Below are 26,068 nucleotides of genomic sequence, written 5' to 3'. Positions count from 1 at the left end.
TAGAGGTAGAAGGAAAGGATTTCTTCCTGCAAACTCCTGTACTCTTAATTCCCCCAAACTCCATGCATGCTGTGATGTGACGGGCAGAAGAGGGAGAAATGCATTTCAGGGATTGAATTGGGAATTGGAAATTCTAAACATCTGTATGTTGGTAGCAGCAAGGAGAAATGAAAGAAGAGAGGAAGAGAAAATATTAGCAGAGGAGGGGAATAATATGTCAAGAAGAGAGCTATTTAAGACACACTTTTCCTGTCAAATAGAAGGCAAAACCCAAGCTGAGGCCCTCAAATCATAATTACATAAATACCCTTATATTTTCTAAGAAAAGTATGTTTTAAAACTTAAATGATGAAATCCGGATGTGGAATTTTCTGTGGGTAACTCCACTTTGTGTATGTCAACTTTATAGTCTGTTAAATGTTAAGAGGCCTCAGAGTGCAGGGAAGTGGAGGAGAGGCCAGACTGCCCGAGGCTATGCTCCTCTCTGGAGCTCAGATCTAACAGTCTTCTGTTTTATTCACTTCTCTCTCATTATTTTCCTGTCTGCAAGGTATGTAGATGCATGGAAATTGGGTCAGCTTCTGGACCCCCAGGAAGCATGGAAGCAATGATTGCAGGGGTCATGTGGGAAGGGATGGGAGCAGGATTCAAGCAGTCTCCCCACAGTCCTAAAATGAGCCTTCCCTGGGCCGTCAGGTGTGTAGCCTGAGGAGGAAGAGACAATCAGAAAGGAAACGGGCTGACCCCTGATAGAACTGTCGCCTATTATTTCAAAAATCTGTGATTGGTGAGCTCTGCCAACCCTCACTAACATGAACAAATACACTACTCCAGATATATCTTTTATCTTTCATTGTCTTCCACAAGTATAGTTTTAACTATGATTTTGGAGCTAGAAAAGTATTAGTAAAAAAAAATGGGTAAAAACAACTGGAATAAGAACATCTTGAATAAAGATTTGACAAATATATCCCTGGACTCTTAATATCATTTCTTTTACCCAGTTCTCTCTGAAGCAAATCAAATATTTCATTAACAAGAGTGAGACTTTACTTTACAAAAAGTAAAGTTTTTTGGGTTTTTTTTTTTTTTTTTTTTTTTTTTTTTGTTCTCCCCTCTCCCGCCCTGGCCGGAGTGCAGTGGCATGATCTCCGCTCACTGCAACCTCTCCCAGGTTCAAGCGATTCTCCTGGCTCAGCCTCCCAAGTAGCTGGAATGACAGGCGCGCGCTAACACTTCCCCAGCTTTTGATATTTTTAGTAAAGGCGGGGTTTCACCATGTTGGCGACGCTGTTCTCGAACTCCTGGCCTCATGTGATCTGCCTGCCTCGGCCTCCCAAACTGTTGGGATTATAGGTGTGAGCCAACTCGCTCGGCTAAAGATGGCTTTTGTAAAGCTAGTAGTGAATTAATTCAGTTCCTAATTGAACCCTAGGTTTTAACAATAAACATTTGCATTTTGTTCAAGTTTTCTTCAGGGTATATTGTATTATGAGACAGCATGGCTCTCTCACAATGAAACATGACCATGCCAGAAAAAAAAATGTTGCCATCTTTACGGGCTTCCTTTTCCTTGTTAAACTTTGATGGCATAGTCAGAAATAACTGAAAGGCAAAATACTAAAACATCCAGCTCCAGTGAATTTTTTTTTTTTTTAATTGTAAGCCAACAGTGTTTTGGAGCCTGCGGGAGGGAGGCGGGGAGTGTTGAAAGGGCCCTACTTAGTTGAGGTCGAGCCAACAGTGAAGCCTCAAAATTGTCAGCAGGCAGAGTCTATTCTGGAGAGGCAAATGAATAGGCTTAACTGAAGTCCCTTGCCCTGCAAAAAAACGAGGCAGGTGCTAGGGGGATGGATTTTTGGATAGGATGGAAACCGGGACGGATGAAGTCTTCCCTGGTTAGAGAGGAAATTTGGTATTAAGAGAGCCTCACTGAATCCCAATAATAACCAAACAACTGGTGTTGTCCAGGGCGCCGGCTGGAAAGTGGGAGGCAGGAAGCAGAAAGGCTCAAGCTCCTTTCCCTGAGTCGGTTCAGGAATTTAATGTCAGCCAATGTTTACTGGGGCACGGTGTTAGGCACGGGGATATCAAGCTGAATAAAACGTGGTCTCGTCCTTGAAGAGCTTATAGTTCAGTGACACCGCTTTAACATTCCTCGTGGGCTTTGATAACTTTTATCCTGGGAGTCATCAGGGGAGAGCTGCATCTAAATCCATCCACACTTTGGTAAAGATTTCAAAACAGAGGAAACAAGATACGGGGCGACGAGGTTGGAGGAGAGATGACGGCAGGAGCCGGTGCCAGACTTCGGAGCCGCCAACGCCGTGCTGTGCTGGTGCTGCATGCTGGCAAGGGGCAGCCAAGACCGTGCTCCGCGCGGGCACCCTCGGGCTCAGCCCCGGCAGCTGACAGTGCCGTGCGGGCGAACTGCGGTGGGCCTGGCAGGGGCCAAGCGGAGGTCCCGAGCAGCCTGCGCGGCCGGCGCCCGCCCCCAGGGGGCAGAGTTCCCGCGCTAGTGCCTGCGCCGCTACCTGGGTCTCAGGCCCCACTGCCCCCCGCTGCATCCGCGCCTTCTCTTTCCAGGTTCTCTCCGCCGGCTGGGGCTCGGCTGAGCTTCAGATTCCCCCACCCTCGGTCGCCGCCGGGGCACAGGAACCGAGGCCCGGCAGGGCACCAGCGGCGGGAGGCGAGATTGGGGAGGCGAGGGCGGTCCGCGCGCGGGGGCGGGAGGGGGCTGGGGGATTCGAGGGACGCGGCAGCCCCGCCCCCGCCCCCTCCTCTTCTCCGCTCCAAGCCCGAGAAGCTGGAGAGCATGGACCAGACTCCGCAGCGCTGGCACCATGACGCTCGCCCGCTTCGTGCTGGCCCTGGTGTTAGGGGCGCTCCCCGAAGTGGTTGGCTTTGATTCAGTCCTCAATGATTCCCTCCACCACCGCCACCGCCATTCGCCCCCTCCCGGACCGCAGTACCCCTATTACCTTCCCACCCACCAGCGGCACCTGAGGACGCGTCCGCCGCCGCCTCTCCCTGGCTTCCCGCGCCCCCCGAGGGCGCTGCTTGCCCAGCGCCCGCACGCCCTCCAGGCCGGGCACACGCCCCGGCCGCACCCCTGGGGCTGCCCCGCCGGCGAGCCATGGGTCAGCGTGACTGACTTCGGCGCCCCGTGTCTGCGGTGGGCGGAGGTGCCACCCTTTCTGGAGCGGTCGCCCCCGGCGAGCTGGGCTCAGCTGCGAGGACAGCGCCACAACTTTTGTCGGAGCCCCGACGGCACGGGCAGACCCTGGTGTTTCTACGGAGACGCCCGCGGCAAGGTGGACTGGGGCTACTGCGACTGCAGACACGGTGAGTGGCCTTGGGGCGGTCGCGGACACTCCGGCCCGGCCCGGAGCTAGTGAGGCTTGGGGCCGGCTTACAGGTCTCTTGGAAAAAGTGACGGGGTGCGGGGTTGTGGGCTTGCATTGCGGGCTGTGATGGTGGGCTGCAGCTGGATTACCAGTAAGGTATACTGGTGCTGCAAATCTAAGCCAGCCAGATGTGCTTGTGTGAAGGTTGTCACGGGTGAGCGTTTCTATGCAAGGTGCTGAGCTCTGAGTTTCTGTCCTCTGGCCACTGTGTGTATTGGGTGACAGTGTGCTTTGGACGTCTGTTCTGTAGATTAGCTTACGTTTATAGGGTTACCATATTTACATTAAAGAGGCACAGAAGGAGAGAAAGTTCCTAATTACTTGTTCTGGAAAGGGAAAAGAACTTTCCCTCCATTCTTTAGACTCCGATTTGGAAAAATGTGGTAACATTTTTGCCTTGATTTCACTGTTGACCTCTGTTTTGAAAAGTATGGCAAAATTATGTGGCCAAAATTAGCCATATTCAGATACTCCAGCTCAGTATAGGAAGCATCATTAGTGACTGGAAAAAAAAGAAAGGAAAAAGAGGTGGGAATATTACTATCTTGGTGAAGTAGCAACTTGATACAGTCATACTCAGTTTTCCAGAGCCATAACTTAACTTTATATGTTATATGTGGAAAGTCAGGATTAGTTGGTCATATCAGGAGATGAAAGTGACAAAATATTTTAGGTTTGTGATAATAAAAGCATCCCACTAATAAATTTAATGTAAATGAATAATCCAGCTTTGAACATTGCTTCATTTTGAATTGTTGGAATTTTGTTGAAATTAGTTTTTCTTTTTTTCTTTAAAAACTGAGGAAGAAAAACTTCATATCCTCCAAAGTTTGATTTTCTTTTCAACAAAATATTTTTGGCAGCTTTCCATTCACACTGTGGGGCAAGGGTTTTCTGAATTGAGATCCTGAATCACATTGTACTTTGTACTTTTTGGAGGTAACTTGGAGGTTAGCTGTCACAATGTCATTCATTTCCTGGAGAAATTTTATTTATCAGTACCTTCAATTACATTAGTGCTTTGAGTTAAGGAAAAGTGATAGGAAGGTTAAGATCAATTATCCTTCGTCCTCGGGAATGAAGTCATCGCTTTACTTGTGTTTCATGAACGGAATGCCAATGTGGGTATAAAAATATTTGAGGTGATGTCAACAAAGAGTGCTAGCATTGTCTCGTTATTCACCATAAGAGATTATTTATAGTAAAATCTTATGTTTAGCAAACATTGACTTTTTTCATCTTCATATTATTATTAGTTTTGCTTTTTTTTTTTTTCTTGAGACAGAGTCTTGCTCTGTCACCCAGACTGTAGTGCAGTGGCGCGATCTTGGCTCACTGCACGCTCTGCCTCCCGGATTCACCCCATTCTCCTGCTTCAGCCTCCTGAGTAGCTGGGACTACAGGCGCCCGCCACCACGCCCGGCTAATTATTTTGTGTTTTTTCAATAGAGACGGCGTTTCACTGTGTTAGCCAGGATGGTCTCGATCTCCTGACCTGGTGATCTGCCCACCTCGGCCTCCCAAAGTACTAGGATTACAGGCGTGAAGCCAACCGCGCCCGGCGTATTCTTAGTTTTATGAATAGATAAGAGTGGAGAATTATTAGAGGATGAATGTGTAGGAGAGAATATACAACTTCTCTTTAAGTACATAAGCACAGACTCAAGAAAAGTAATTTAAAGTTAAAAAATGATAGTGATCTGTTGCTCTCTTTGTGACATAACTCTTAGCCTTGTATTTCAGACAAGGAGAGTAACTTGTCCTTGGATATCCTGCCACTGCACCCTCTTCAGTTGACTAGAAATGTAAATCTTTTGAATGCCTTTATGTTCCTAGCTAACTCTCACCAGACAAAATCTCAAATACTGCATGATAGTTGTTTGTACTTCTTGGAGTAAAGTGATTGAACAAAAGAGAAACAAAAGAAACTACTCATGATGGGAGATAAATGCCCTTCCCACCACCACAAAAAAATAGGAAAACAATCAGCTGTGTAATAATGAATGACTTTCACAGACTCAATCTCATTCTGTCATTTACTCCTCCAGGTCTGCCTGGGCATAGCCTATAGCTTTGAGATGACTGGCATATTCTGAACCTTATGGCTCTCTTGGTCCTACATTTCAGTTAGGAGTGTGAACAAAAGTTTCATGGAGTGGTGAAAAGAATATTGAATTGTGCTTTAGAAAACGCTGGTGTCTGCTTTGGCTCTGCCAGTGGCTGTGCACTGTCGGGTAAAACTCTTAACTTTTAGAGCTTTGGTTTCCTCATCAGGAGAAAAGCAAGTTTTGAGTAAATTAATTTAAAAGACCTTTGCAGCACTGAGCATGTACTCAAAACAACCTGGCCTGATCACATTAGCTAGGACTTACTGTGCATTCATTCTGTGTTGGATGCTGGACTAAACATTTTATGTGCATTTTCTCATTTCATTTTTAATTTTTATTTATTTATTTTTTGACAGAATCTCCCTCTGTCACCCAGGCTGGAGTGCAGTGGCACAATCTCAGCTCACAGCAACCTCTGCCTCCCTAGTTCAAGCGATTCTCCTGCCTCAGCCTCTTAAGTAACTGAGATTACAGGCGCCTGCCACCACGCCTGGCTAATTTTTGTATTTTTAGTAGAGATGGGGTTTCACCATGTTGGCTAGGCTGGTCTTGAATTCCTGACCTCAGGCCATCCACCTGCCTCTGCCCCAAAGTGCTGGGATTACAGGTGTGAGCCACTGCTCCCGGCTTCATTTCATTCTTGTAGCAACCTTATGAGTGAGTTCCTGCATTTTATGGATGAAAATATGTGAAGACATATTATGAGGAGTGCAGGAGAAAATAGGGTTAGATATGTATATTTTTACTCCACAGCTCATTTTGCTGTATTTCTTTACTTGTAATCCTCATTTTGTAGTTTATGGACTAGTCTAACAGGAAGAAAGAGAATTATGTTTGGCCCGATGCACATGATTTACAGTCTCTTATGCTTAAAAAATATCTGGTATCTTTTTCTTTCTTTCTTTTTTTTTTTTTAATTTTTTTGAGACAGGGTCTCTCTCTGTCACCTGGGCTGGAGTGCAGTGGCACAATCTCAGTGCAGTGCAACCTCTGCCTCCTAGGTTCAAATGATTCTCCTGCCTCAGCCTGCCGAGTACCTGGGATTATAGGTGTGCACCACCATGCCCAGCTGATTTTTTGTAATTTTAATCGAAATGGGGTTTTGCCATGTTGCCCGGGCTGGTCTCAAACTCCTGACCTCAAGTGTTTCACTCATTTCAGCCTCCCAAAGTGGGACATGCCTGGAATTACAGGCATGAGCTACCATGCCGGACATATTTGTTTCTTTACAGAAATCCAGGGCAAAAGGAAAGAACAATTCATAGTAATGTGATCCCTCCTTTAAAAAATAAACTGGTGGCCAGAGTCGCATATCTAGTTGCATTGGGAAAAATCAGGAAGTTGGTGTCTCCGTGGTGAAGAGTTGATTGAAGCCAAGTTGAAGGGGAAAGGTGGGGACCTCAGGTGTGCCGGGCCTGGGCGTGGATGTTCCAGTGGCTCAGATGTCAGAGAGCAGGAAACATGATACCTGGGCCCTGGTTTTATGAAACTTGCAAATTAATACTAAGGAATCATTCTAGGGCTGGGAGCGGTGGCTCACGCCTGTAATCCCAGCACTTTGGGAGGCCGAGGCAGGCGAATCACCTGAAGTCGGGAGTTTGAGACCAGCCTGACCAACGTGGAGAAACCCCTGTCTCTACTAAAAATACAAAATTAGCCGGGCATGGTGGCGCATGCCTGTAATCCCAGCTACTTGGAAGAGTGAAGCAGGAGAATCGCTTGAAACCGGGAGGCGGAGGTTACCTTGAGCCGAGATCGCGCCATTACACTCCAGCCTGGGCAGCAAGAGCGAAACTCTGTCTTAAAAAAAAAAAAAAAAAGAATCATTCTGGCTATGGGAATACACTGAATTAGCCCGGGGAGCTGGTCTCATTATGAGCATTTAGAATCACCTTGGGACTTGTTAAAATTCAGATTCCTAGACTAGCCCAGGCTCTGAGTAATTCTCAGACCTGGATGGAGAATGGAACATGCATTTCTATTGAGCAGTCAAATTGATTTGGATGTGAAAACTCTGTCACAGTCAGGCAGAACACATGGAAGGGCATTAGAACTCACCTAAAATGCATATTGGTAGGTGATGATATAGACTAACTGAGCCCACCATTCTGTGACTTAACCCTGTTAGGCTTTAGGAGCAGGTGTAAGGCATGCCAATGGTAACTTTTTGTGTGGTTTTAGAAATGGCACTTCTGGTTTTTCCTTTGACCAGTGTAGGATAGTCATAACCTAATTCACTGGAATATGGTTATTTTATTTTTATTTTTAGAGACAAAGTGCAGTGATGCCATCTCAGCTCATTGCAACCTCTGTCTCCCAGGATCAAGCAATTCTCCCACCTCAGCCTCTGAAGTGGCTGGGACTACAGTCCAGCTATTTTTTTTTTTTTTTTTAAATCGTTTGTAGAGATGGAGTTTTGCCATGTTGCCCAGGCTGGTCTCCAACTCTTGGGCTCAAGTGATTCTCCTGCCTTGGCCTCCCAGAGTACTGGAATTACAGGCAAGAGCTACCATGGCTGGCCAGAATATGGTTATTAATTGAATTTGAGCTAGGTTATTTTTGCATTTCTACAGGAAGAATTAACAGGCAACTAATTTCGCCCAACAATAGCTTGTGACCCAGCATGGTGGCTCATGCCTGAAATCTCAGCACTTTAGGAGGCTGAGGCAAGAGGATCACTTGAGGCCAGGAGATAGGGGCTGCAGTGAGCTATAGTCATGACACTGCACTCCATTCTGGGTGACAGAGGAAGACCCTGTCTCTAAAACAAAAACAAAACAAACGCAATAAAACACAATAGCTTGCAATAACTTAGTGTTTCCTGCCTAGGAGGGGCAGTCACTTTTCTACTCTCTGGTTGGCATGGCAGATGGGGCAACTTGCTTGACACTGTGCTGCTAACCTCCCTTTTTACAAGCCAACCGTAGGTGGCTGATGATTGAGAGGTAAAACAGATTAAATAAATGAGAACGTTTTAATCATTGAGATTTTGGAGGAGAGGATGAATCACAGATCTGACTTTTTGTCTTGTCATGCTCATCTGTTCATGTGCACCTACCCACCCAAAATCTCTTGATTTAAATAGAGATAGAGGACATGTAGGCCAGTACTATTGTTTACAGGCTGTACTCATTGAACTCCATCTGTTGTTTGTAGTGAATGTTAATTAAAAAGTTAGCTGAAAGCTGTCCCCCATCCCTTTTAAGTGCTACATCTTGATTCTATGTAGCAGGTGCTGAAAAACATTTATTAGCAATACCAGATTTGATACATTTCCTGGTTGATTTTAAATATTGAGCTCAATCTGCTTTTCAGACTAAGGCAGATGTCAAATACTTAGATTAGATTAGTTAAGAATCGCAGTGATTCTTAACTAGTGTGAAGTGTCTTTTTTTTTTTTTTTTTTTTTGAGAAGACAATAAGATACCCATTACTATTGCCTTTTATGAGCTATTGTCCAGGGGTGTATATATACTTATGTGGTCAGTGTCTGTGTGTGTGTGTGTGTGCATGTGCGCATGTGCATGTGTGCGCCTATGTGTTAAGACACCAGTCCCCAACCTTTTTGGCACCAGACACCAGTTTTGTGGAAGGCAGTTTTTCCATGGACCTGGGGGATGGTTTCATCAGACATTACATTCTCATAAGGAGCATGCAACCTAGATCCCTCACACGCACAGTTCACAATAGAGTTCCAGCTCCTAGGAGAATCTAATGCTGCTGCTGATCTGATAGGAGGCAGAGCTCAGGTGGTAATGTGAGCCATGGGGAGCAGCTGTAAATACAGATAAAGCTTCGCTTGCTCACCTCCCGGTCACCTCCTGCTGGGCAGCCCGGTGCCTAACAGGCCACAATATCTTATCTTGTGATAAGATAACCTATGTAAAAGTAATTTGGTTTATAACTGAAGGGAAACTGAAATATCCAGTAATAAGGTACTACTCGTAGGTACCTGCATTTGATGGATATTATGCAGCTACCAAAGTAATTATTGTAAATATTATACATATAAATATAATAGGAAAGTGTTTATGATAATGTTTAGGGGAAAGAAGGGTGCAAAATTTATATATAATACATTATGACTGTGAAAATAAAGATGCTTTTGGAAGATTTGGAAGAAAATATGATAATTATGAATTTGAGTATGGATGTTGCTTGGATCAATTTGGGTGGTTTTGATAGCAAAGAATAGAAAACTGAAACAATAAGGAGGCTTATTGTTCCTATTAAAAGAAGTCCATATGATGGGTAAGCTCCAGCATGGTACACTTCTGTTCCTCTGCTACTTTCTTGGCTCCTTTATCCTCTTAAGAAGCGTGGCCTTTATTCTTAGGCTGGTGGTTATTCCAGGCTTCACTTAGAGATAGAACAACCTGCAGAAGAAAGAGAAAACTCCTCTGCAGGAATGTCCTTTTGAAACAATAAGGAAACCTTTCTGGAATTTCCCCCACAGACTTCCACGTTTCATTTGCCCAGGCTGGATCACGTGTTCTTTCCTGACACTCTTTGCAAAAAAATGTACAATTACCATGATTACATAGATTAGTTAGCTTAACCTCTGAATCATCTGGGGATTCAACTGGCAAGGAAGAAACAAGGTAGTTGTTGATCATAACCAAAAAGGTTGCTAAGGAGTATGGTTGGGACTTGTCCTTATATTTGGGAAACTTAATGCAATTAAAAACTAACAGTAAGTAATTTATAAAATGCTGTGAAATGCTACATTAATTTTTTTTAGTCATGTCTGGATGAATAACATTTAGACTCTGATTTGGTTGACAGAGCATATTTCCTTATCTTAAGATGCTATTTGCAGGCAAATATTATGACACATTTATTTCTGAAACGAATAATTCCATAACTGATGAGAATGCTGAAGTTAGATCATTTACTAAGTAAACATGATTATATGATTTAATTCTAATTTTGAAGGTTCCCCCCCGCCGAATTAAACTTTAAAGAAAACAGTCCTTTGAAATCTCTTCTCTTTAGCTACATAGTAAATAGGCAATATATGAACAATTGATTTAGATTGATGTCTACGTGGTTGGTCTGCTGTCATTAGAAACTAAATAAATGTTTATTTTTGCCCCTTTAGCATCCTCCTTTTCCAGGGCAGTCTCCTCTTCCCCTGCTCCTCCTTCTTACAAATCAGTGCAACAATATTAATAAAAAATGTATTGTATGCAAAACACTAAAGTAATGATATTTACCCTCCTACGAGCCACACATGCACATTTCACCTCAGTACTTTTTATTAGGATCAGCAGAGGGGATACAAAGTGTAATGCTGATTCTTCTAACAGTGTAAGGATAGGTTTCATTTATTCATTAAACATTTACTGCGTTCACACTAGGTGCGGCATTTATAAAGATGAATCAGAAATTCACCTTTGTCCTCTGGTTGAGGACAGCCATTTTCTGGGTGAGGTGTCAGAATAATAATAAGCATTTTCATTACCTTCTCTGTGGTTCATGATCTGGGAGAAAAGAAGATTATTGTTTGGTTTCAATTTCATCACTCAGTGCTATACAATAAAATGATAATACCCGTATCATTTGTTTATGTGTAGATGGTCTGGGAACACACAATTTGTGAAACCTTCTGTTGGGGTTATCTGCATGTATTGTTAGCCTACTATAACTTAACAATGTACAGAGTCATCTTTTTTTGTTTGATATTGTATGATGTTTTAAACTAAGGAATAATTTATAAGATTTATAAATTTCTAATAAGCACAATGTAAATGGGTAGAATTGCTAATTCAGAGGATGCACTCTCATTTTGAACTATACGAACTGATTTTTTTCTCAGCATTTAAGTTGTCTACATGAATAATAAATGAGCAATTAGTATGAATTATAAATGTGAACTAATGGAGGCAAATACAGCTCACTTGGATCTTGGTTCAGGCGAATGCCTTGTTTGTTTTTTTTGTTTGTTTGTTTTTTGTTTTGAGTGCAGTGGCACGATCTTGGCTCACTGCAAGCTCCGCCTCCCGGGTTCATGCCATTCTCCTGTCTCAGCCTCCCGAGTAGATGGGACTACAGGCGCCTGCCACCGTGCCCGGCTAATTTTTTGTATTTTTAGCAGAGACGGGGTTTCACCGTGTTAGCCAAGATGGTCTCGATCTCCTGACCTTGTGATCTGCCCGCCTCGGCCTTCCAGAGTGCTGGGATTACAGGCGTGAGCCACCGCGCCCAGCTGCCTTGTTTGTTAAAAATGATTTGATTTCATTTAGACCTGGGAGGACTTGAATAAAATATACTATTTAGCAAAGATATAGCAGGTTTAATTAATGGGTAAATATAATCATAGATAAAAATAGTATAACTTAGTACTGTTGAATATGGTGAAGAAAGAAAATAACATAAAAATTAACCTAGCATCCTCTACTGCATTGGAAAAATTCAACCAAGAGCCCCCCAATTCAGTTGTTTTCAGATACTGTAATTTTTTAGATATACTTTATAATTGATAGAGAATGGTCATTTAGTATTTTTTATAGTGTTGCATTTGGTATGAGACATAGTTTTATGTTTAACTTAATGTCAAATATGTGTACTAAATTGTTCAACATGTAATGGTTTTTTTCTATTCTTTCAAATAGGTCATAAATTGAAATTTCTGTGTCACTCACAGCTTTAAGTGTACTTTTTGTCAAGGATCTGAACACTAGCTGGACGTTGCCGACATGCTTTCTTTCCATTCCGCTAGAACAATAGAAATGACTAAAATTAATTATTTTATGCATCTGTAGAGTTCAGTAATAGACAAGAAAGGATTTGTGTGAAAACATGAAGTTTTTTTTACTCTTTTATCAAACTGACTTTTTAAAAAAGATTTAAAAAATATTTGTTGCTAATTTTATTCAGAAAACACTGTTGGGGTGGGCCTTTTACGGTATTTTCTTCCATTTAAATTAAGTAATGCTATTTTATAAGTACATTTTAATGAGGGGTTAACTTTATAGGCAGGCATGTGTTTTTTTCCCCCCCCCGCCCTACAGGGTCTTGCTTTGTTGCTCAGGCTGGAGTATAGTGGCATAGTCATAGCTCACTGTAACCTTGAATGCCTGAGCTCAAGTGATCATTTGCCTCAGCCTCCCAAGTAGCTGGGATTACAGGCCCGGGTCACCACGCCCAGCTAATTTTAAAATTTTTTGTAGAGGTGGGGTCTTGCTATGTTATCCAGGCTAAACAGGGATATGTTTTCATTTGCTTTATTTTGGAATAAGCTAGGTATATAGAATGAAGATAGTTGATCCATTTGGTTCCTTTTCTCCTATTTCTTTTAGGTTTCCTTCATGTATGGAGTATGGAAAGGAAGGTTGTTTTGTTTTTGTTTTTGTTTTTTGTTTTTTGAGAGAGAGTCTTGCTCTGTCACCTAGACTGGGATGCAGTAGCACAATTACAGCTCCCTGCTGTCTTGAACTCTTGGGTACAAGCAATTCTTCTGTCTTAGTATCCTGAGTAGCTGGGACTACACACATGGGCCACCAAGCCTGGCTAATTTTTAAGTGTTTTTTTTTTTTTTTTTTTTTTTGTAAAAACAGTGTCTCACTCTGTTGTCTAGGCCTATCTCTAATCCCAGGGCTCAAACAGTCCTCCTGCCTTGGCCTCCCCAAGTGCTGGGATTACAGGTGTGAGCCACTGTGCCTTGCCTTAGTCTTAAATCTTAGAGCTCAGAAACCAATGAGACTTGTGAAGGGAACTTTTATCCAGTCAGCTGTTTTTTAGTCTGCCTGTATTGATTGAGACTCATAAGATGGTTAAAGAGAACTCTTCTTGAATGTCTGGCCCTCCATTTGGGGAATTCCTGTTTTCTAGCGAAGGTGTCCATCAAGCAAATTTCTGTTACATGAATCTTTTATGGTTTCTTTCCTTTATAAAACTGTTGACCTATGTACTTAGAAGGAAATCAGTTGTAAACTATTTTACTGTAAATGTTTAACAGTTGAACATTTTTGTCAAGGAATTAAGATAGTGGAATTCTGAACATTATCGTACACTGGAACATTTTGCCTTTAAATAGTTATAACACCAGCAGACGGTTGACCTTTTTCTTTTTTGGTAGCGATTCATTTCAGGAACTCTGGGGCCACCACTCCATGACATGCCATCACGCATAGTGGTACAATTCCAGACTTTCTTCCTTTACTACTTTGGTCTGCATGTTTATAAGGCTTAATATAATTGACCTACTGTGCTTGAGACTTTAAATTATTATTTGTAACGCATTTTAAAGATAGAAGTATGTAGAATAGAATATTTTCTGTGCACGTGGCACTTGAGAGACTTTAAGACAGTGCAACCCTAGATCACACACACTGGGGTGTGGTTCCGGGACGTGAGCTCTGACTCTAACGAGTATCAAAGAATGCTTGGTTGCTGGAGTGGAATGTGGGTGGAAGGTGAGGGACCAATTCTTGATAATAAAAAATTGGACAATTGAATAATATTTGCCAAACAAAGAATTTCGTCTACAATTTATGCAAATCACTTTATTGTTAGGTACAGCAATAGAAATTAGTTCACTTAGTTAGCTTTGAGCTTCGCAGATTTCTTTGAGCTAAGGTTATTTCCCTTTCTCCATTGTGTAATTGTGTACCTATACATTTGTGCAAATGTATACACACACACATTCATAGTCTTCTCACAACTTTGTACAGCTGTGGGACAAATCAGCTTCTACTGGAGGATCAGCCTCAACTATAGGAGCAACAGAAAGGTACTTCTTTCCTGTTCCACAGTGTAAAGAAGCTTCAGGCTACTTTATGCTTCTCTGCCTAGTTGGCTTATTTCCATACAACATGTGGTGGATTCCTTGCTGTATTTTCAGTAGGATGGTGAACACTAACATGGCATAATGCATAAAGTAATATCTGAAGTTTTGAAAGGTGCTTATTGTATTTCAGGGTCTTTGTTTAAGTTTGGAGGTAGAAGGTCAGTAACGAGGGCAGGGAAATAGGAGATAGTTGATCATGGCTCTGTAACTGCTCAGTTGCTTTGGTCTGTAGCTTCTTCATCCATAAGTAGAAGGAAATAAGTTATAGTTTGTTGTTATTGTTGTTGTTGTTGTTTGTTTGCTTTTGAGACGGAGTTTTGCTCTTGTTGCCCAGGCGGTAATGCAGTGGTGAGATCTCGGCTCGCCGCAACCTCAGCCTCCCGGGTTCAAGCGATTCTCCTGCTTCAGCCTCCCAAGTAGCTGGGATTACAGGCATGTGCCACCACGCCCAGCTAATTTTGTATTTTTAGTAGAGACAGGGTTTCTTCATGTTGGTCAGGCGTGTCTTGAACTCCCGACCCAGGTGATCCACCTGCCTCGACCTCCCAAAGTGCTGGGATTGCAGGTGTGAGCGACCGCACGCGGCCATAAATTACAGTTTTTAAGATCTTGACCACCTTGACCACCTCAGCTGTTCTAAGAGAATAAATGCAGCAAGAACAAAATAAAGCCAAAAAACAAATGAAAAGTACTACTTAGCTTGAATGTATATAGAATTGGTTCTCAGAAAATGATATCCCCAAATGAAGGCCTCAGAAGTAGTCTCAGAAACAAGTTTTCTTTTTCTTTTTTTTTTTTTTTTGAGGCGGAGTCTCGCTCTGTCGCCCGGACTGGAGTGCAGTGGCCGGATCTCAGCTCACTGCAAGCTCTGCCTCCCGGGTTTATGCCATTCTCCTGCCTCAGCCTCCGGAGTAGCTGGGACTACAGGCGCCCGCCACCTCGCCCGGCTAGTTTTTGTATTTTTAGTAGAGACGGGGTTTCACCGTGTTAGCCAGGATGGTCTCGATCTCCTGACCTCGTGATCCGCCCGTCTCGGCCTCCCAAAGTGCTGGGATTACAGGCTTGAGCCACCGCGCCCGGCAGAAACAAGTTTTCCTTTGATCTTTTCCTACTTTCCTGTCACTGGCGCTTCATTTTCCCCTGAGGTTAGCCATAGAAACTAGAATTCCTCTTTCCCAAGGTGGGCCATAGACACCAGAATGCCTTGTTTCCACAATCAGCCATAAAGCCTAAAAATATTACTCAACTCCCCTCATGCCCCAGTTTTCTGTGTAAAGACTGGCCTTAAAAATTTATCTGACCTACCTTGTTTAATTACATGTCATAAGACCCCCCATTCCCGAGAGGCTCTTCATACCCAGAAAAAAACAAAACAAAACTCTAAGAGGCCAAGAAAAATCTAAACTGATAAGCATTAGTGGGTTTCCCCACTCAGTCTATTAAGATTAGATCTTACCTGTTTTGTCCAATCATATTTCTACATGGCTGTCCACACTTTGTTAAACCTAAACATAAAAATGGGCAATATCCCCTATAGTTTTGGGTCCTCATTCTAAAGGCTCCCATGTCACGTAAAACCATGATCAAATAAATGTATATACCTTTTATCCTAATAATATGCCTCTTGTCAGTGAACCTTCAGAAGGCAAAGAGAAAGTTCTCTTGGCTCCTACATTAGAATGAATCGTGTGTTCAAACTTTTAGTCTTTTAGAGCATATTTGAATGCTGTTTTTAAAAAAGGTGTTTCAAATAATTATTAGAAGAACTGAGCTTTATAGAATGATATAAATACTCATTCTGAGCCCTAGGTAGATGGTTTCCTCAGAATAGACATTTTTATGGCCCTTAGGAAAGGGCGCTTTTCTAAGTGGAGGGCACTGTTAGGAAGGTGTGCGTTAGGGCTGGCTGTGCCTCGAGTGGAATCTGACATAGAATTCATTAGTCATTGACATGCAAATTGCCTTTTAAGAATTGCAAATATTTGTATTCATTTGTTAAAGGAAAATTGGATGAGCACTGCACATTTCTTGCCATATAGCAGATACTGCTAAATGAATCCAGGCTTTCATAGTGTGCTTGGAGCGTTAGAGAAAATGATGGTGCAGCTGATAGTTGACCTGGAAACTATTTCCAGCTCTATCATTGCCATTATATTGTTATGGTCATAATTATACTTCACTCAGGATTTTCTCCTTCTCACCTCTAAGTGCCTCAATCATTTAGATTCTATGTGTACATCATTTCTTCTTGATAGCTTTTTGATGTAGGCACTATTTTAAATCTTATGATCACATGATGTGCATATGTGCATAAGTACACATTTCCTTTGTTTTCATTACTAGAACTATCTTCCAGCCCTTCTGACATGAGTAACTTCATGATTAAGGGGAGGAATTAGCAAAGAAATAATAGATTAAGTAACAATTCAAATAAAGTTTGCTTGAGGTCAACAAATTAATTCTTTGACTAAAATAAACTGCTGACATTTGTAATGTGCATAATATTATGTGGACCACTGTAGAAGAGGTTTTGTGATATAAAAAAACCATTCAAGATCTGTTGAACTCTTCAGAAATACTGCCTTCAAAATATTCTGTAGTTCATACTTCACTGAGCTAGGCAGGTCTTCCTCTTGCTTATTGTGAATTAAAGAGGTTTAGAATATATGAATGAGTTTTAGATGATTTGTCATATGAATGACCCATGCCCTGTTCATTCCTGAATAGTCAGGATTTGGCAGTACTGTACAATGTTTGTCTCCATTTATTATTGCCTTTTGTTTGAATTAAATGAGACTTTGTTTTTGTCATGAGAAATATAATATGTTTTTCTTAAATGCTTACATTTTTTAAGGATGATGATGTGGAAAATAATAGTGGTGGATGACTAAGCCTGTACAAATGAAATGAATGGGTACTTTGTGAATCTAATATTTTTGGAAGTTATTATGAGGCCATACATAATAACTTTGAAATATGCAAATTATGCTAGATTTTTGGGATAGGATTGATTTTTAAAATTAATTTCTTAATTTTCTTACCTATGAAATAAAGACCACTGTAGGTGATTTTAAACAGAATTTTATGTAATTCTTAAGTTGTCTGAGGTTAATTCTGTCTCTGCTCATTTGTCCCACTTGCTGCATCCCAGTGCCTGCTCCGGAACCAGTTCCAAGGAGAAGAGGAATGTAGGGCCTTGAACCACACTTAAGGGATAAGACCAAAGTGTTATCTTTCGCAGGGGTGCTTGAATTTAAATCTTGGCTCTTTTAAAGACTGAAAGGAATGACTTAAATTGTGGACTTTGGGACAGCTCTTTGGGTGTGGTATATTAGAGGGCATTCAATTGTGCATACTACCTAGCAGCTATTTTTCCAAGACTAGCATTAGGCAATATTTTCAAAATGAACATCTTCTTGAAATTATGGACATAATCTTGAGAATTTTAATGACTACTGCTGAAAGTTAAAAGCGGAAAACACATTTTATTTTTCTTTGGTGGATGAACAAATCAAATGGAAGATACAACACAGCTAATTACAGCTAATTCATATGCAGAACATTTAATTTTGTTTCTGTGTTTCTTATTGATGACCTCATGAGAAGAGGAAACTAATAAATGATAAAAACTTCACATATGATGTAATCTAGTATTTGAGATACAAGATCTGATATTAGTCATACTCTTCTACTTTTTCCCCTTTGAAAATTACAGTGGTTGCTTCTTGATGAAGAGATAATGGAATAAAGAAAAAAATTATAATAGGATTGTCTGTTTGCCTAGATAAAAAAGAGAATATAATTAGCATTGACATCAGGATGTTAATTAAAAAAAAGAAGGAGCTTGCTAAATCCTCACTTAAAGGAAGAAACACACACCACACACAGTGGAGGCCAAATTATTCTGCCTGGATCCCTTACTACTTAAGTTTAAAAATCATGTTAACCCAGGACTGGCTCAATATGTTCAAATGATTATTTACTATTAAAGGATTTTGGAATTCTTTTCCACTTTAGGATCAGTACGACTTCGTGGCGGCAAAAATGAGTTTGAAGGCACAGTGGAAGTATATGCAAGTGGAGTTTGGGGCACTGTCTGTAGCAGCCACTGGGATGATTCTGATGCATCAGTCATTTGTCACCAGCTGCAGCTGGGGTGAGTGCACCCATCCCTGACCAAATCAGTCTGCTAGTATCTGAGAATAATGCTGGGTGCCGGTCATTGCTTTGTAAAGCTTGTATCTTCGTTTCTTACTGTCACTTTCCTCATTCTCACTTTTCACAAAAGAGCTATAAAGAAAGGGTCCCAAATGGAAGAAATGAATTCTCTCACATGCAAATGTACTTCACGTATTACTACCTGGGGCTGAACTAGGAAATGGGCAAATACCAAGTGGGCAAATGTAAAAGCATCTTTTGGTCTTTGTCTTTAACAAAATACAGAGGCATTTGAAGCAAGTTTTGGCTTTGCAGATTCCAAGGATTTAATTCTAAAAATTACAATTTCTTAGAATTATAATGAATTAATTATAATTATTTTAATTACTAATTATAATTAATTAATTAGCACAGCCTTAGCTGGTTGTTGACATTGGATTTTAGCTTTCTGCTTTTATCCACCCAGAAGTTCCATTTGTGTGTGAAAGGGGCAATGTTTTACCTGTGCCCTTGTCCTTGATGGGGAAGTGGTGATGTCCCCAGGCCTTAGGTTTTGGTGCTGAGGAGGTCCTGTGGAAGATGGCAGCTTCTGTCAGCTCTGGCAGTGTCCTGCTGTCCTGAAGAGCTGCTTGGGAACTGGCTCCACTGTAACCCTAAGCACTGTCTTTAAAACAAGTCAGTATATTTTGAATTCATTAGTCCCAGCATTTTTATACCTTGTGCCATAGAGTTTCACCAGGCTTCTTTTTGGGAAAACAGGTTTTTTGTTTTTCTTATCTTTTGTTTTTGTGTCTCCTTTATATTTTCTAAGCACACTTAACATATGTTTTTTGTGGCCTTTATCACCAGAGATCTTTAGAAAGCATGGAAAATGTTTTGTTATAAAAAAATACAGTCTAAAAGACTGAAAAAAAAGGTTTGCAGTTTGCAAGTAGTTTGCTTTAATAATCAGTGTGGTAATATGATGACACAAAATGAAGAAGTAGAACTTTAATTTACCAGATTTCTCTTGTCTTCCCACTAGGGAGGTAAGAAATGAGTATTGGGTAGGGGCAAAGCTTGAAGGCCTAAATTTTGCTTAGACTTTTGGTGCTGTTAGAGCAATAAATAGGGTTACCATAGTAAATTAAAATTAGTTAATTATTTTGATGAGTTGAATATAAATCAGGATGAAAGAAGGAGTAAGGCCAGAGCCTATAAAGTATTATGGTGCTTGGAAATGTTAATTACTGTTTTTTATCATGAATACTTAGTCTGGCAAACAGACATTGGCAGGTGGGCAGGTCACAAAGAATGTTGATTTCATGCTTTTTCCTTTGAGGGGCAAGAGACGTAATAAATTTGTAGGCTGATGTCAATGTCTTCCTTTATATACATACCTATTTGTGCTTTTATTACCCCAGAAAATCAGAAAGAAATAAAATTTTCTGTGAGATACAAAGAAACAAGAATGCTATAGTGGAGGTGTGAACTACTGTGTGGTTTATTAGTCTTTTGATTGATGAAAGTATATGAACTGTTATTCGGCAAACAAACTTCAGATAAGCTGATCCAGCTATTTATATAGTATCATCTCTCAGTAGTCCATTAAAAAAAAAAAAGGAATTGCACAATAAAATCAGAGAAACCCAGCTTTATTGCTGTGAAGACACATTTACATTTTAGATATACCCCAAATGTTTAGTTTGGTTGATGGAATGCTGCAGCATGGAGACAATTGTAGAGATTACCGTGTTAATCAGATAAGCATTTTGTCTTTTTAAAATTTAATGCCAGTTTGTACACAGCAAAGGTTACTTAAAAAAAATGTGGATTAGATGAGCTAAAAGCAAAGCCCATCTGTATGCTATTATTTTCATTTTTTCTCTTTAAAATACTCTCTTGGTATTAGGAAAGAGATGCATGTTGCTATTTTATTAATTGGCTTCAAAGTCTTGCTAGCAAATACTATATACAGTGTAAGTTTTTAAAAATTATAAAAGGATTGCTTCCCGTGATATTATTGTGCTTAAATGTAGTAATAATAATTTTAAAAATGCTAGCCTAGAATGTTAGAGTGAGAAAGAATCTTCAAGCATCCAGATTTTTCTTTTGGCACATTAGAAGACAAAGCCTTCAAGTTACTTGCAGCTTGGCATGACTTTTAGCTGAGTCCAGACTGGAGTCCAAGCCTCACTGAAGCTTGTGACACACCTCTTGCACAAAGCCTTACTTTTATATCTGCAGTACTTGGCCATTTTCTTCTAAATCAGTCGTTGATGGTGAAGGCACGTAAAGTAGTTATTCAAGATTGATGAAAAGAATTCCATAGGTAGGAAACCCACGTTGTGATCTGATGTTTTGATTTCCTTGAAATTTATGTAATATTTTGTGTTTTTCTTCTTTCTTTCTTCTTTTCTTCCATATTCATCTTTGTTGATGTCTTCCATTTTTTTCAAATCGAAATGTTTTGATAAAAAATTTTGCCTACATTTGATAAACTTAGTATTGCTCATTGTACTTCCAGAGGAAAAGGAATAGCAAAACAAACCCCGTTTTCTGGACTGGGCCTTATTCCCATTTATTGGAGCAATGTCCGTTGCCGAGGAGATGAAGAAAATATACTGCTTTGTGAAAAAGACATCTGGCAGGGTGGGGTGTGTCCTCAGAAGATGGCAGCTGCCGTCACGTGTAGCCTTTCCCATGGTAAGAAAAAGAAAAAAGTTCTGTTGTTCTACTTTCATTATGTTTTAAACATGATTCCACATGATGAAAGTGTCTTAGTTAAATCATTTCCTTAAAGAGTTTAATTACAGAAGTAAGTCTGAGTCAAAATAGTTTACCATCTAATTAGTCTTCAATATGAGTACAGTTAATTTGAATTCCATTTGATTTTCCAATAGAATCTCATTTTTAACATATTTTCTATTTTATGTAATTTGCTTAAATAAATATTATATACTCTATATGTAATACATATACTGTATAATACATTGTATATGAAACATATTTTAGTTGTGGAAAATTATGATGGAATCAAGATGGAAGATAATCATGAAAGCAAATATAGAATGCAGCAAATACAACAAAATATTTTCACTTTGTGTAATGCAATATAATCATGCCTTTAGTGTTCTTGGGGCTGTAGAGAGCACCTTCCCTAAAAATGGGTTGTTGGCTTGAATGAGGGCTTCTTCCAAGCTCCATAGAGTAGGTATGTGGTAATTGTCAGTATGGGTTCGGTATACAGATATGTCTATGTTCATGGAAGTAAAGGAAGGAACGACTGCCTTTAAGATGGTGAAAGAGTTTTCTGGGTACCATGGTATATTTTAATGAATGATCACAACCTGAAGCTACCATACTCTCACAGTATCCCTTTTTGCATTTTCCTTGGTGATAGCAGCATGACCAGATATCCCAGGACTTGGAATGGTAGCAGTCAGCCCAGGGCAGTGGTTTTTGTTTGAGTACAAGTATCAGGGGGAGGAATAAGGAAGCTCCTGCCACAAAACAGAGAGACCCAGTTTGGAGTAATTCCTCTGGATTGACTGGAAGAGCCAATGGAGGGATATAGTTCAGATGTATGCTCTGAGAACTGTAATCCTTTCTTTGGTTGGGAGATGCGTATGTTAAACCTTCATGTCTTGTAAGTTTTCCCTTTTCTTCTTTTGGTTCTCTACCTTTAGGTAATGCTACTTTTGCTAAATCCAATGCTACTTCAAGGATGATGTGAATTGGGCCCAATAATTTATTGCTCTTTGTAGATTTTTGGTTTTACTCTATGCTCAACCTGATTGATAAAATATTTTTCAAGTAGTAAAGTAAAAAATTTTAAAAACAATAGTAATTTTTTTCAGGATATGTATCTACATTTTTTACTTCTTCCGCCTTCCATAATCTATCTATCTGTTTACATTCTATTTGCAAAGATAATTGTATGGTCATCTATAAACATATATAAAATATAGAAAGTTATGACAAATTAGAAGTGAGAATTTAAAAAGATTCTCTCATGGTAGATTAAATGAGAATGTGGAGTTGTATAGCTGAAGTCAGCAAACATAGAGTTCACCTTAAGGGATAGTGATAGATATTTGGTATACATCCCTTAAATTTGGGAGTTACACTTAGTATCTTGTCATTCTGTACTTGTAGCTCTTCCAACATTTACAAAGTAGAAGATTGCTTACAAGTTGGATACAGAAAATAGCAGCAATCTAAATGAAAACATGTGGGGAGTTTAATTATCTATAAGCTAAACATGAGTCCATTGGTTTACTGTATTTTCTTTCAAATGATTTTTGCATTTGTTGGAAGGATAGGGCTGTTAACTACATCTTGTCCTTGTGCTTTTCTGTATTTTTTATGTTTTAACAGTTAGTTATACAAAAAGAAAAAGAAACCATCTTTTAAAATAAAACACAACATAGAGAAATGAAAGGTGGTGTGCCTTTTAAAGTCTAGGTTCTAGATGGCTTTACATTTTCTCTTAAAAGGTTTTATTTTTCTGTTTTCTCCAAGCATACCAGGTGGGGAAAATATATTAAGAAATGTATACATGTTTTTCTATATTTTTTTCTGTATTTTGCAAGCCTTTTAAAGGAAAAATAAACGTCATAATTTGTGAGAATTATATTACCATCATTCAGCCATATATATTAAACCTGTCTTTATCCATTAACAAATTGTAAGTGCTAGTTAACTTATACAAGTAAACAGTATATGCAGATAGTCACTAATCTAAATTTCTGCTACAGAACTCAAATATGAGTGCTTGCTTTGGCAGCACATGTACAAAACTCAAATATGATATTTGAATTTAAGAGTGAATGTCCAAATGCCATTTACTGACTGCTACACTGTGGAAAATTAGAAACATATTTCATACAGATAAATGATTAGTGTTTGGCAAAAAGTACAACTAGACTTCATCATAGGGAACCAGCCTGCTTATTTTTATCATATTACATCCTTTATTCTAGTAAAATTAGACTGCCTTACTCTTTGCCAGACACATTCAGCTTTGTGCTTCTTTCTTTTGTTCATAATGTTCACGTGGCCTGAACACGCTTTCCTCATCTCTGACTTCCAAATCTCATCTATCTTGGCCCTCTTAAAAAACAGCTTTTTCACAAGTGATTCCCTGAGTACCCCCAACTATAAGTAAGGTCCTTTGCTTCTGAACCACTGTAGGGTTTTTTGATAATCTCTTGTCTGTACTCGGTTTATCTACGCCCTTAGGCAGTAAATTTCTTGAGGGCAGGGTCTGTCTAGTGTCCCTTCTAATGCCCTGCAGCACTGATCACAACACCTTATACAAGGCATATGTCTGATACCTGTTTGTTAATCAGAAATTAATGAATGGATGTTGCCAATTATTTTTTCGTGTTTCGGGTATCTTTTCTAGGTTTATTTAACATTGCTTGTCAGTTGAGGCAGTCAATAAATAATTATTATATGCCTCTATATACTAGGTGCCTGAAATACATAGGTGAAAAGGAACGCAGTATTTCTGTCCTCATTCTGGCCAAGAGGAGAGAGACAATTGACATGTAAAGAGTAAATCAGTGACAATTTTAGATAAAAGTAAATACTCTCAGGAAGACACAATTAGGGAATGTAATAGGAAGTCCCTTAGTGTGCTGTCTTAGCCAGGGCAGAGAAGAGACAGAGAAGTTCACAGTCTGACAAGGGCTAGATCAGGGCATTGTAGATTATGAGAATGTAGTCACATTTGATGGTCCTTATCAGCGAAAACAGATATGAGCTGATTCATGCCCAAATGAAGTTTCAATATTGTTCTGTTGAGGTACTGGCCATGATGTCCAGTAACTTGTTATAACGAATTAGATATTAACTTTGACCCGATTTCTACAAATACATAAATAATTCTATACCGAAAAGAAGTATTTTGTAGACATAAGTATCATTCTCAATAATGACATATTGGTAATGCTCAAGTTACTGTAAATAAAAAAAATCAGTGCCACCACCATAATACCATAAAAATCAAACACGTTTCCAGTAACGTGCAGCTTTTGAGTGTGCCTTTTCTGGTTTCTAAGGTTGTTGGGGAAAAGTAAATTTAAACACATTTCCTCCTAAGAATTATTTGTATTCATATAATTCAATTTGGGGTATTCTAATTGGTCAAGATTACATATATATATCTCCATATCACTGGTGTGGCTTAGTAAATATTATTTAATTACTGAGAATGGAAAAAAATGTAGAATATATACCTAATCTTATCAATCAATGCAAATGCATAGGTTTTGCTGATTTTTAATTTCACATTGCACAGGCCCAGCGTTCCCCATCATTCGCCTTGTTGGAGGCAGCAGTGTGCATGAAGGCCGGGTGGAGCTCTACCATGCTGGCCAGTGGGGAACCGTCTGTGATGACCAATGGGATGATGCCGATGCAGAAGTGATCTGCAGGCAGCTAGGCCTCAGGTTTGTTTTTACTACTTTTGTTTTGCTTAAACTTTTGAATCTATTATTTCCATACCCAAAGGCAGGCGCTGTGTGTTTAAATTGCACATTTCCTTGAACAAATAGAAAAAGTTACCTTTTGATCTTTGTAGTAGGGCTGTAGGCTTCCAGAAGAGCAGTGACATGTAGTCTGTAGGTTTAACCTGCTTGTATCTGAATTAGGCTGATTTTATGTCACTAAGAATCTAAGCTTTTACTACTTCTCATTAGTAGTCTTTATGTTACTCCCAGGTAGTAACCAGCACTGTAAACTATAGTGATGTAATCAAATTCCATACGATGAAACACTAGTTGTTAGCTTGTAACTCAAATTTTACTTCTAGTCCTGAAATATTGTCTAAACTTTTGAACTGCACTTCCTTGTTAGGTATGTGCTTAGAACGAAGGATGTTTATTAATGTACAGAGGAAATAATTCTCCTGTAGGGTTGGAAAGGAATCCGATGTCATGAAAATAGCAGTCTGAAAATCAACATTCCAGGTTGCCTCAGTTGGGATTATTCTGGAATATTATAATTTTAGACCTTCTAATCCCTCTGTTTAGTGATTCTGAACATTGGTATAACAAGCCTGAAAGTTTCTCTAAAATTATATTGCAGGATCTTTTAAAAGTTAATCATTTTCTTCAATTTTAAAAATATTTCATTTAGTTAATCATTTACTTCAGAATTTAAAAATATTTCATTTAGCACTGAGGGGCCAGTGATGGGAGGCCTGTTCTTCCCTGTCCATTGTGTTCAGTTAACCATAATCCTTGACTGGAGCTTGTTGAACCTTGAACAGTTTTTATGGCTCAATTTTTTTGCAATTTTTTTTTTATAGTTGGCTCTCTTTTTCAAAACTCTATGTTATACTGAAGTATTTTAAAGTAAAATATAGACATTTTAACACTTTGTCTATAAACACTTCAGTACGCATCTCTTACAAATAAGAACATTGTTCTATGTAGCCAAATTATCATTATCACAACTAATCATTGGTAATCATTTTTAATATTGTCTAATACTTCATCTTATTCAAATTTTCAGTTGCCCGTACAGTGTCCTTGACAGATGGTTTATCTGAAGCAGAATTTAGTCCAGGACCAATCTGGGTATTATGTTCCTTAAGTCTCTTTTACTCTATAAAG

General features: G+C 39.7%; 1 protein-coding gene across 1 annotated transcript in view; it reads left to right on the top strand.

The window, feature by feature from the left end:
• Nucleotides 1-2,802: 2,802 nt before the first annotated feature.
• Nucleotides 2,803-26,068, top strand: part of PRSS12 (serine protease 12) — a 79,961-nt gene continuing 56,695 nt past the window's right edge. The window contains exons 1-4 of the mRNA XM_023219903.1: nucleotides 2,803-3,345; nucleotides 18,324-18,462; nucleotides 20,971-21,149; nucleotides 24,751-24,901. Of these exons, the coding sequence (XP_023075671.1) occupies nucleotides 2,844-3,345; nucleotides 18,324-18,462; nucleotides 20,971-21,149; nucleotides 24,751-24,901 (971 nt within the window). The 5' untranslated portion in view covers nucleotides 2,803-2,843. The remainder of the gene's footprint in view (nucleotides 3,346-18,323; nucleotides 18,463-20,970; nucleotides 21,150-24,750; nucleotides 24,902-26,068) is intronic.

This window comes from Piliocolobus tephrosceles, chromosome 3, assembly GCF_002776525.5.
Source record: "Piliocolobus tephrosceles isolate RC106 chromosome 3, ASM277652v3, whole genome shotgun sequence".
NCBI lineage: Eukaryota > Metazoa > Chordata > Mammalia > Primates > Cercopithecidae > Piliocolobus > Piliocolobus tephrosceles.
This window is presented reverse-complemented; position numbering and strand designations above follow the sequence as displayed.